At 37.2% G+C, this 13,360-nt stretch overlaps 1 protein-coding gene across 1 annotated transcript in view; it reads right to left on the minus strand.

Moving 5' to 3' along the window:
• Positions 1-5,174: 5,174 nt before the first annotated feature.
• SEC24A (SEC24 homolog A, COPII component) overlaps positions 5,175-13,360 on the minus strand; it is a 70,719-nt gene continuing 62,533 nt past the window's right edge. The window contains exons 19-23 of the mRNA XM_004420188.3: positions 12,830-12,967; positions 10,642-10,746; positions 10,223-10,315; positions 8,752-8,855; positions 5,175-8,166 (exon numbers count right to left, since the gene is read on the minus strand). Of these exons, the coding sequence (XP_004420245.1) occupies positions 8,052-8,166; positions 8,752-8,855; positions 10,223-10,315; positions 10,642-10,746; positions 12,830-12,967 (555 nt within the window). The 3' untranslated portion in view covers positions 5,175-8,051. The remainder of the gene's footprint in view (positions 8,167-8,751; positions 8,856-10,222; positions 10,316-10,641; positions 10,747-12,829; positions 12,968-13,360) is intronic.

A 13,360-nucleotide genomic window follows, 5' to 3' on the forward strand; every position in this document is an offset into this window, starting at 1 on the left:
ACGCACTGCTTGTCAAACCATGCTGTGGTGGGGTCCCATATACAGTAGAGGAAAATGGGCACGGATGTTAGCCCAGGGCCAGTCTTCCTCAGCAAAAAGAGGAGGATTGGCATCGGATGTTAGCTCAGGGATGGTCTTCCTCACAAAACCAAAACAAAACAAAACTACAATTGTTAGTCGCCTGACCCTGCCCCAGACAGAAAAGAAGTTTGGGGAAAAAATTGTTAAAAAACCCCAAACGACAACGTATCTTTTGGATTCAACAACATAAGGAGCTCAAGTATAAACACTGCATTTCCCACTTGAGTGGATGAAAGCTAAATCCCAGGGACACGCCCTAGTTGATAGTTTTAAAGCACTGTTAGAAGAGTTTCCCCTGCATATCTGTACAGACCTATTGCTCTGTACAGACTGTGCCTTAAAAAAATTCTACAACTGAAATAATTAAGTAGTAAAAAATGTGCAGAACTTGATGAGATACAGTCTTGTTGAGTCAAGAAGAAATACAATTCCAGGATAAACAAAAGATTTTTTTCATTTGAGAGAGTTTACAGAAGTCAAATGAAAATTATGGTTCTTCAGATAGGCGTGTTGTATGATGACTCATTCAGTCAGGTACAAATTAAAAGTGTCAAGATTTCATATTACATGCTTACTTATTTCTGGGGAACCATTTCCTCTGGGGTTTTTGTAGTTTATTAAACTTCCTGGTACTTCTCAGTGGTATATGTGATTGTTTGATAAATGATGTGCTTACTGTAACTCTTGTATTAATTTCTATCTCCCTCACTAGGGAGGGAGGCTATCCCTTTTCTTGCTTTCTTTTTTTGGTGAGGAACACCCATTGCCAATCTTCCTCTTTTTTTGCTTGAAGAAGAGTGGCACTGAGCTAACATCTATGTTCATCTTCCTCAATTTTGGACGTGGGACGACACCACAGCATGGCTTGATGAGTGGTGTGTAGGTCTGCACCCAGGATCCGAACCTGCGAACCATGGGCCGCTGAAGTGGAGTGCGCAAACTTTTTTTTTTTATATAATTTTATTTATTTATTTTTTTCCCCCCAAAGCCCCAGTAGATAGTTGTATGTCATAGCTGCCCATCCTTCTAGTTGCTGTATGTGGGACGCAGCCTCAGCATGGCCAGAGAAGCAGTGCGTCGGTGCGGGCCCAGGATCCGAACCCGGGCCGCCAGCATCGGAGCGCGTGCACTTAACCGCTAAGCCACGGGGCCGGCCCTGGAGTGCGCAAACTTAAACCATTACGCCACCAGGCTGGCCCCGATCTTTTTTTTTTTTTTTTGTGAGGAATAGTGACCCTGGGCTAACATCTGTTGCCAATCTTCCTCTTTTTGCTTGAGGAAGATTGTTCCTGAGCTAACATCCATGCCAATTTCCACTATTTTGTATGTGGGATGCCGCCACAGCATGGCTCAATGAGCAGTGTGTAAATCTTTGCCCAGGAAACAAACCCACGAATCCCGGGCCACAGAAGCGGAGCATGCAAACTTAACCACTATGACACCGAGCCAGCCCCAATCTTTTTTTTTCCCCCAAAGTCCCAGTAGATAGTTGTATGTCATAGTTGCACATCCTTCTAGTTGCTGTATGTGGGACGCCGATGCAGCACGGCCAGAGAAGCTGTGCATCGGTGCGCACCCAGGATCCCAACCCGGGCTGCCAGTAGTGGAGCGCACGCACTTAACCGCTAAGCCACGGGGCCGGCCCCCCCCGTTTTTTTAATTTACCACTTTGCCCCAAGCCTACCACTGAGAGCACTAGATTAAAGTTACCTGAATAGTTGCATTAAACTTACCTGAATAACTTTTCTTTTAGAGGAAGTGTCAAAACTTGGCATTTTCAATGAGTTTTATGCGTAATTTTTATTTGATCTTGTGTTGTTTAGGTAGGCTAATATTAATACTTTATTGATAAACGATACAAAGCTGAACAGATTGAGTCATAAGTGATAAAACTAGAATTCAGTTTCTGGGGTTAAATTTAGGCACTAAATTCATGCTTGGACCCCTCTCTACTCCACACAGCAATAACAATAACAGTTATAAATATAAAGGGAGAAAAAGAAATAGCTGGACTCAGAAACAAGAGAAACATCTCAGCAGATCAAAGTATGAGAAACACAAAGCATTGTGGAGCTGAAGTCAGGTATTGTTGGGCTGCAGGTCCAGAAGCAGGCAATGGTAGCACATTCTATGGGGTAAGGGGCACTCCACATGAGACATGGGGACAAACAGGCCAAACTCACTGCTTGAGGTCAGCCCTCCCTACAAAAATATTCAAAATATCATTTGCTATTGACCCACATAGCCGTGGACTTCAGCTTTATAAACAGGGAGGCAGAAGAGAGAGCAACAACTAGACTTTTCACTGTTGGTAACTGGAATGGTGATATCCCAAAATCATTGCAGGACAGGAGCCTGAACCATCACTAGGAGCCCTAGATTTTTCGAAGGGGTCAGGAAATGCAACTAAAAAAACCCCCATTCTTAGGGAGAGGGTGAGGGAAAGCTTGGACAGAGAGAGAGGAGCTAAAATGAAAATAAAAACCCTCTCACTCAAATGAGCCTACAAACCCAAATTCTAACAAACGTGTAGAAATAGAAAATTTAAATTCTGCCAGCCATGGGGCCAGCACGGTGGCGCAAGCAGTTAAGTGCGCGCCTTCCGCTTCGGCGGCCCGGGGTTTGCAGGTTCCGATCTGGGCGTGCACCGAAGCACAGCTTGGTAAGCCATGCTGTGGCGGCGTCCCATATAAAGAGGAGGAAGATGGGCATGGATGTTAGCCCAGGGCCACTTCCTCAGCAAAAAGAGGAGGATTGGCACTGGATGTTAGCCCAGGGCCACTCTTCCTCAAGAAAAAAGGGGGAGGATTGGCATAGGATGTTAGCTCAGGGCTAGTCCTCCTCACAAAAAAATAAATAAATAAATAAAAATAAATAAATTCTGCCAGCCAAATTAAAAATTGGAATTGGAATTCACTCCAGAAAGAATTTTATAGAACAGTTTTAGTACATTATTGAACAAAAACAGGCAGAAATGAATCAAAAACAGATGGATATAAAAAAAATCAATCTTGAAAATAAAAAATGTAGTTATGCAAATATAAAATTCAATAGATGAGATCAAATTCCAAACTGGACACCGCCACAAGAGGAATTAGTGAAAACATACATCTAATAGGAATTTTGAGGGTAAAAAAAGAATAGAGGAGGGGCCGGCCCAGTGGCGTAGTGGTTAAGTTCATGTATTCTGCTTCGGTGGCCCAAGGTTCGCCGGTTCGGATCCTGGGCATGGATCTACACACTGCTCATCCAGCCTTGCTGAGGCGGCATCCCACATAGAAGAACTAGAAGGACCTACAACTAGGATATACAACTATGTACTGGGGCTTTGGGGAGAAAAAAGGTAAAAAAAAAAAAGAGGAAGATTGGCAACAGATGTTAGCTCAGGGCCAATCTTCCTAAAAAAAAAAAAAACGAGGGGCTGGCCCCGTGGAGTAGCGGTTAAGTGTGCGCCCTCCACTGCTAGCGGCCAGGTTGGGATCTCGGGTATGCACCGATGCACCACTTGTCAGCCCATGCTGTGGCAGCATCCCATATAAAGTAGAGGAAGATAGGCACAGATGTTAGCCCAGGGCCAGTCTTCCTCAGCAAAAAGAGGAGGATTGGCATGGATGTTAGCTCAGGGCTGATCTTCCTCACACACACACACAAAAAATAAAATTATTATAAAATAAAAAGATTAGAGGAAATGACAGCAAAGCAAATATTTTAACAGAAAGTAGCTTTATATGTCAATTATACCTCAATTTAAAAAACAAAATTTTAAAAAATAAAATAGCTGGGAATTTTCCAGAATTGAAGAGAGACAAGCATCTTTAAAGTATGCTCTGGAAAACAAGTAGGATGAACAACAAACTCAGACTAGTAAAACTATAGAATATTAAGCATAAAAGAAAAATCTTAAAAGCTAACAGATTATCGATCACCGGACGTCAGCAACATGGCAGGTAAACTTTCCCTGTAGACTCTCCCCACCTAAGATACAACAAAAAGGGCATTCATATACCAACAGAGGACGTTTACACAACATGAAAGACGTCTCAGAGACCCACATGGCCATACGTCTGACGGTGGAGGTGCTGGATCCCAGAGGAAGTGGAAGGAGGTAAGGAGAACTCCTCTCCTCCTGGAACAACAGTCACCCTGGGACCAGGTCAGCACGGCTCTCAGAGGGGGGTGGGGGCAGCCCTCCTTGGGAAAACCATGGCTTTCCAAGTTCTCTCACAGCCTATGGGAGAGCCCCATACGGAGGGGACTGAATTGTTGCGGGGGTGCCTTCATCAAGCTAGCACCCCAGGAATGCAGATATCGAAGTAAGCGCGAGAAGCCCCCGAGATCGGGCAGGTGAAAGAGCCCCTCCCTCCCACCCTGCACACCAGCACAACTGGCTCAGAATACACAGATCTTGACCCCCACCTAGTGGCAGCAGGTGTAAGCTGTGACCAGATATTTTCAGAATCAGGAAAAATAAGCCCACACCCTCAAGCAGTATGCAAAAATATATTAAATCTCCAGACCAGAAGGAAAATGGCAAGCACCTAGAAATCAATCCTGAAGGCACAGAAATTTATAACCTAAACGACAAACACTGCGTGATTTCACTCATATGTGGATAAATTAACACACGGACAGAGAGAACAATTTGGTGGTTACCAGGGGGAAGGGGGTTGGGGAGTGGGCACAAGGGGTGAAGCGATGCATTTATATGGTGACTGACAATGTACAACTAAAAGGTCACAATGTTATAAACTATTACGACATCAATAAAAAAAAAGCTAACAGATTATCTTCAAGTGAACAACAATTAGACTGACAATAGGCACGTTATCAGTAACAAAAGGGTCCAGAAAACAATGGAATGTATCTCAAACATATTGAGAACAAAAAAAAACTTTTGATCTAGAATTTTAAACCCAGCTATCCTTGAGGAGTGAGCATCAAGAATTCAGTTTATGACCTCCCAGACACTGACTTCGATTTAAAGCACCTTCAGCAACAGTTTCCCATGCCTTAACTTGGACGTACAACATAGCACCACTCACTCAGTGATTGGCAAGTTATTCCTATCACTTTGAATAACTAGTCACTATATGTAAGCTCTTTCAATTAACTTTATTGAATAGCCAAATTGATAAGTTAGCACAGTTCAAACAATTATTTGCATGGATTACAAATGACTTTTTTTTTTACAGGAATAAAACAGTGAAAGTTACAAACTGTAAAAAGGAAGACAAATCTTGTCTCTAACATTTCAGAGAAACAAGATTTAACACAGCACATTGAAGATCAATACATATTTGAATTTGAGAACAAGAATTTAATGTTACAATATTATACACTACTTTACAAAATTAAAATTTCTATATAAGGATTATATTTGTAATAGTTAACAAAATCTTGAAATCACATTTGGTGGTCCCCTAGATAATAAGTGTTATGTATCTTTGATTAGAAGCAATAAATCTTTTACTCTAATTATTGTAAAACAGTCTATTAGACTCAATACATTAAATTAAAACAATGAAATATATGCAAACTAAAATAAATGGTAGGCTTGAGTGAATATTAATATGTCAGACTTACAGAAATGTTATTTTAAAAATCCTAGAAATTAGAAAAATAGAGTACTTTTTTATGGTAGAACTGCCACGCTCAGATTTAAATACCAAGATTGCCCTTGTCTGTTACTTTAGTAGTTGTAGATCTGTAGAAAATTCAAGGATCTTTCATAATTTACAACTACAATAAAAAAAATATGGCATAGTGTAAATATCAGTTGCTTTACATCAAAAAGAAATACAAGATGAGATAGCAGGTAGTACCCTACTGCCAAAAAAAAAAAAAAAAAAAAAAAAACTAAAAAATATTCAATTTTGCAAAAAATAATTGCTTAACATCAATATCTCCAAAAAGTTCATTCATTCCCTCATCTGGAGAACAAATATTGTGAATCCTAACTAAAGTTATGTTTTTTATGACCTGGCTATTATAAAATTATTCTAGATTGCACATGTTACACAATATCTAAAATAATTTTTTAAAGTAAATTTGTGAAATATACTAACAAAGCATGTGGTAATAACAAGAGTCATACCCACTTAGGGATGAAGTGAGGCACAAGGAAGATTATTGTCCCTAGAAGCACAAACTTTTCTCTCTGGAAGATTCTCTACTGCTATTAAGAAAGACCTACAAACATCAACATTTAAAATTCACATTAAGAAGAGAATTTTAGTTATTTTAAGAAACATCAGTGCATAATAATGACTCTGTTTCTTTAAAAGAGGGGAAAATATACATTTATTTTAATTTGCTACAATTTGAAAATTGCTTCCTAATAAATGAAGCAGCTTTCAAGAAAATTTCCAGTTCTATGTACCACTTGCATACTGAAAATAAACCTTAACACTGCTTAAGGGAGATGATATTTTTATAAGACACAAACAATTATTCAGATCTGGCTGGCAAGCAGTAGTTCATACTCTAGTGGGACTCGCTTCTTCCCTATCCCAAAGCAACTCAGTTAAAGTCAGCTCATATTTATGTAAACCTGAAAGTTACTATTTCATTGGTGATCACATTAGACCAAGATTGTAAACACATTTTTCTAACCCATTAAAACAAAGAAAAATCTTTTCATCAAGTGTTACACATGAACATCTTTTACTTTAAGAAGTTCATACAAGACAAGATGCATCTGTGAAAACTGGGCGAAACTCTTTGACAGATATTCTATCACAGCACTTGAAATATACAGATGTATAATTTACCTATTTGTAAACAAAAATCACTTAATGGTTTTGACTTGAATATTTCTCTGGTTGAATCAAAAAAAGCAGTCTCTTGAGCATGTCCAGAAATCAAGTTTCTTTCATAACTTCAATATATTGGATTTGTGTGATCTTAATGTCCACCAAATCTAACAGCAGCATTCATGCTTTAATAAGTTTTAATATCCATGAATAAATATTTTATGAGCGGCTTCCAATTTAATTACTAAACTCCTTAGAAAAATGTTACTGATGCATTTGAGACAGCATTTAAGAAACTTTTAATTTCTTTCATTCATCCTCATTTCACCAATATAACACTTTTATTATACATCACAGAGCAGAAATGTACCAAACAAAACCCACTTAAAGGATCAAGAAAACTAAAGTTTCTTATCTCCCTATTATCATCGCCAGTCCCAACATATTTATGAAGACAGCTCAGATTCTTTTCACTGCAGAGTAAGATAGTATGTCCAAGTCTTCTGCAATCAAATCAGAAAACTACTTATAGTTTTCACTTCAAATCAAAGTGACTTCGTTCTTCAAGTATAGAGAATACTGACAAATTTTAAAGCTTGACTGTATTATTTCATATTCTTCTCAAGCTAGACTAGAGTTAGTTTATTCTAGTTTTATTTAACATGATGATCCTTTTTCTTCCTTAAAAAAGAAAAAAAGAACAGGTGTGGGGAATGGATTTTAGTTTTTCTACATACTATTTACTTCTTTAATTTTTTGATTTTAAAAAGATCATTATCAATGGATTTGTAACTTCCCTGCAACACTTAGTCTTGTGAGGTTTTAAATGTAGCAGCCAAAAATTCAGGAAAAAAAGTGAGAAATATACATTTGGAACACAGAAGTCTTTATTTTACAAAAGGTACTTTGCCTTTGCAATATTGTCTCATCTTATTTCAATCCATAACAACTCAAACATAATTGGCAGCGAAGGAAAAAAGGTATCTGATTATATATATATATATTTTTTGATTGGAAAAATACAGTATTTCAGAGTTGCATGTTTGATTCTCTGCTGTGGTCCTTTATTTGCTATAGTTTGTTGAAATCACAGTGAGAACATATAATCATCACATTAGTCCGCAAATCTAATAGAAAAGGAAGGTATTACACATTCTCAGGTGTTCTGAATTATCGTGACTTTCCTTAGAATTAACTAAGTCAAGTCTCTTCATTTGTTCATTTATTCACTTGCTGTTGTATATGCAAGAGAAATTCATAGTATGATAGTGCAGATTCTGTTCTGTCTTCTACCATGTTTTGAAGGAAGCTTGCTTTCATTGGACTATCATCCCTTAGGAATAAAAGACAAAAATATTTATGTACATTAGATAAAATGTAATAGTAAAATAAACAGTGGATTTGTCATGAGGCTTTTGACATATTTTTTTACTAATAACTAGATATAAAGTATCATTTAGTACTATTTATTGAAAACTCTTTTTCTTTATTTTTTCTATATTCTTTTTTTCTTTTTGTGAGGAAGATCAACCCTGAGCTAACATCCATGCCAATCCTCCTCTTTTTGCTGAGGAAGACTGGCCCTGAGCTAACATCTATTGCCAATCCTCCTCCTTTTTTTTCCCCACAAAGCCCCAGTAGATAGTTGTACATCATAGTTGCACATCTTTCTAGTTGCTGTATGTGGGACGCCACCTCAGCATGGCCTGACAAGCGGTGTGTTGGTGCACGCCCGGGATCCGAACCTGGGCTGCCAGTAGCAGAGCGTGTGGACTTAACCACTAAGCCACAGGGCCGGCCCCTTCTATATTCTTCTAAAGGGTTTGCTTAAGCAATAGGTCACATATATCTATGACTCAAAACAGGTCCTTGCAAGGCCAAATTGTTTCACAATTAGAAAATGAAAAATTCAACTTACCTTATTACATAAAGTATTGGGAAAAATGGTCTCTGATCTCTAAGCCAAGAGATGAAAGCTATTGTTCTGGCAGATTCTGGTGTATCAAGTTCTGGAAGGTCTGTCTGTTAAACAAAAACCAACAATATCTAACTTAATCATATGTAACATATCATCTACAGTGCTTTTCAAACTTTAGCATGTACGTTAATCACCTGGATATCTTGCTGACCCGCAGATATTGATTTAGGAGGTCTGGGGAGGGGCCTAAGAGTCTCCATACCACAATTTTCTAGTGAGGGGTAGGCAAACTTCTTAAAGGGCCAGAGAGTAAATACTTGAGGCTTGCAGGTCATTTGGTCTCTGTTGCAACTAGTCAACTCTGCCATTGTTTCATTAAAGTAGCCATAGACAATATATAAGTGAATGGACACAGCTATATTCCAATAAAACTTTATTTACAAAAACAGCTGGCAAGCTCCCTTGGGCACAGTTTGCAGAGCCCTATCTAGAAGAACATCTTACCTCTTCATTTTATTATGACATCTAGAATCAACTGATTCATTCAGGCAGTTATTACAAATATGACAATTTCTTATCTCCTCGTTACTTAAAATGCCTAGTCATCCAGACCAGTAGTTTTACTCAAAGCCTGAAAGCTAGTGCTTATCCTAGCTATAATCCTGACCCATATGTCTTTTCAATACATGAATTTCCTAATCACTTTTATGAATGGAGTTAAACCCTTTAATATGAAAAAATGCTAACATAAAACACATATTCCAAAGTCGGCGACAAACTGATAGTAGGGACTAAAAAATCTGACACTAAATAAGACCATGTTATAATTAATTCTAAGTTTAAAATTCAAAACTATCCAAATGCTATAAATTTTAACAAATGCTTTCTTATGGATTACTTCAATTACTCCTCCATAAGCAACAGCATTCTTATTTTACAAATGAGGCTATTAGTGACTTCTCCAAGGTCACAGAGCTAGTGATAGAGAGTACTTTACTTTCTCCACTAATTAGTATTAATCCAGCTGACACCGATTACAAGTCATTTGCTTGTGTGGCAGTTAGTAGTTTAGTTTTTACTCCAAAGCATCAGTTAAAAGGACCCTGCCAAAGAACAATGAAATCGCCTGTCAAAAACACAAAACACAGAAAACAAAAAGCCATAACACTAATGCCAACTGCAGAAAACTATTTTTTTGCCATTAACTAAATTCATTACTTTCTCCCTAAAATAGTATACTGTCATAGACACATAAGAACAGATAAGTCAATGATATAAAATAACCTGAAGAATGCTTTTAAAACATAAAATGATTATTTTCAATTGGAAGAGAAAGAATCTGTGGGAACACTTTCTTTTTTGGAAAAGCTTTTAGTATTATGCTATGCTTTCAAACTGGGATATTCATGTTTTGGCCACATTTGAAATGCCCTTTAAATCTACTACAATCACTATAATAAGACAATCTTACCATAGTCTGTGGAATTAATGCATAGTTTTGAACTCCTAGAACTTGGCTGAGAAAATTCTGTCCACAATTTTTTCCAACCCAAAGCATCAGTACCTGAGGACAGAGAGAAAATTATTTTGATACGTAGCATAACAGTGAGCTGTTGACTCAACTTTACCACTGAGTATGTTTTAAAAGATCAAAATGATGTGTAAGTTTAGTGAGATTGTACAGCTTTCAACTGAACTAACAGAAACTACTATTTACCATGATAAGACATGTTGTGCCTGGCATGGAAGGAGGCTATGGAGGGAGAAGGTGGCTAATAGAAAAATACATAGATTATATAGCATATAATCTGTTCATGAAGAAAGAGATTAAGGGGAATGAAGGTATAGTAGTATGCAGAGAGAAGGATCCAGATCAGTCAGATTACTCACAGAGCCTGCGTCCATGAGGAAAGCTCCATCCCTGCTCAACTTCTCCACTGAAAGCTGAAGAACAGGCGGCTGAGGTATGGTGCGGTCATTGATGTTGAGTGCTCCCTGAGGAATTAAGCAAAAGATTAAAGCTTTTAGATACCAGTAACATGGAATCACAATTAAACAAAAAAAAATTTTTAATGACTATTACCTCTGAGCCTCTGGGCCTTACTTAGGTAAATCACAATTATTCATATTTAAATATAAAGAAGATCAAGAAATATTTATTACTTATCTAAACAAAGCCACTGTGAATCCCAAAAAGACAAATTAACTTCAGATCTTAATTATTATTTTAAAAATTAATGTAGTAAATGCAATCAATACCCATGCATCCTGAACAGATAAATGACATTAGTGAGATCCAAATAAAGTCCAGAATTTAGTTAATAATAACGGCTGTATTGTATGGCTTAGGTCATGTGCACATCCTGAGGGAGAAATAAAAGCCTTATGCAAATGAGATTTTAATACTTCTCTCTAATTTGACATTTATTTATTAAGGCCAGAAAAGGCAGTTTCTCGTTTAGAATTGACTATTATACTGTTATCTGAAAACACACACACACCCCTTAAATATTCGTAACTATTCATTTTTAACCAAAAATAAATTTAAGTGCTTAACTTACGTACTCAATTAAACCTTATATAAGGGAAGAAGTAAATAAAATACTGACCTACTAACAGGTATTCCCCCTCCCGTGATGAGGCTTTAGCTCCATCAGGGACTATTAATCTCAGTACCTTAACACCTCTGGCCTTATGGCACACGGGGAGCAGGAGAGATCCCAAATTTACCCAATCAGAAATTTCTTCTAGGGCCGGCCCTGTGGCTTGGTGGTTAAGTGCATGCGCTGCGATGCTGGCGGCCCGGGTTCGGATCCCGGGTGCGCATCGAGGCACCACTTCTCCGTTCATCCTGAGGCCGAGTCCCACATACAGCAACTAGAAGGATGTGCAGCTACGACACACAACTATCCACTGGGGCTTTGGGGGGAAAAAATAAAATAAATAAAATCTTTAAAAAAAAAAAAAAAGAAATTTCTTCTAGAGGTTTTCTAATGTGAAAGAAGGAAAGAGAGCCTTGTCTTTCTCTGGTAGTAAAGAAGGGAAGCTATCAGTGGCTTTGTTTTCTAGTCTTGTAGGGAAGGCTGATCTGAAAGAATGACGCAAAGCAATGAAAGTCTTCGAATCTGAGCTATATCTGAGTCAAGCTCTAGCCTCGCCTTTCCTAAGGTTTGTTTTTGAATGCCCTATCAGTCCACTTTCTTCCTAAGCTTACTTGCAACCAAAAGAGTCGTGATAAATACACCACTGATATGCTAATAGTGCTTGCTTGTCTTTGGATGTAAATATTATGAGAGATTTCTTTTTCTTTTTGGTGGTTTCCATATTATAGACATACAATATATTGCATTTGTATCTTTATGTTAATTTGCCATTTTTTAATGTGAAAAAAAGGTAGGCCCAGTTACTTGAACTCATCAGACACAGGATTGATCATGAGTTGTTATTTTTGTAATATAAACTAATAATGTATCAACAGTTTTTGTTTGCTAAAAACTTACCTCAAATCTCATAGGCAATTTCTCATATATATATATATGCAAGATATCTTAAATTCTTTACACTTTGAAAGGTTTTTAAGTAAAATATTACTTCCAACATATATATCCTAACTTGATCACAATTTCGGAAAGAAAGATTATGATTTAACATTTTCATGCTGTGACTTTAACTTCAAGGGCAAATAATGTTATAACTTAGATAAATATTTTTTCTTTAATTCAAGTACACTGCTACACTAAACATTGACCTGGGGTGCTCAGATGTAATTTCATTTTCATGATACCCCTTTCAGATCAATTTGTTTAAATAAATAAATCATAGGTTGCTCAGGTCAATTTGACAATCTCTTCATTTACTTAGATCTGCTCTGGAGATTTGTCTTAGGCAACTTAAACAAATCGGTTTTAGGCACTGTTTCAGAAGCTTCCCAAAACCAAAATTTCTTTACACAGACCCAGCAAAGGAATAAAATTAAAAGCTTTAAAAAACAAACCTTTCCTCATTTCTGCAATGGATTCAATATAATTAGGCTTATAAACCTTCAAGTAAAAGCCACTAAAAAGCAAATCAATCTTACCTCATCTGAGAGATTGTCAACTCTATACAAACTGGGATGAGTTGTGAGCATAAGGTAAACCAAGGGCTGATTTTTTACTTGACACATAGCAAAGATGCGTTCATCTAGACGTGCATTTGTCCCAGTCTGGAATGATTTCTGTAACAAAAAACCACCCCCCCATCCAAAAAAAAAGATATTTAACAAATTACATATAAAACTTTGCAAATATCAGTTGTTAAAAGAATATCTTCATACAGAATTAGCAAATTTACTGTTAATTATTCTTTGAAAAATATCTTTTAAGAAGTCACACACATCTATTAAATTGTGGCTATATCCTCACCTAAAACTTTTGAGAAATTAATTACCTGACCACGGCAAAGTCATTTGATCTTTCTAGCCTGTTTCCTAATCAGTGAAATAGATCTGAACACTCTTTCTACATATAGTGATAGCGATGTAAAAATCTAAACACCACCATGAGAAGGATCAAGTTATATACCAGATGACAAAATAAAGACACGTTTGAAGGACCAAAGATCTAAGTGT

The sequence above is a fragment of the Ceratotherium simum genome, chromosome 4 (assembly GCF_057802395.1).
Source record: "Ceratotherium simum simum isolate JZ-2026a chromosome 4, ASM5780239v1, whole genome shotgun sequence".
Lineage (NCBI taxonomy): Eukaryota > Metazoa > Chordata > Mammalia > Perissodactyla > Rhinocerotidae > Ceratotherium > Ceratotherium simum.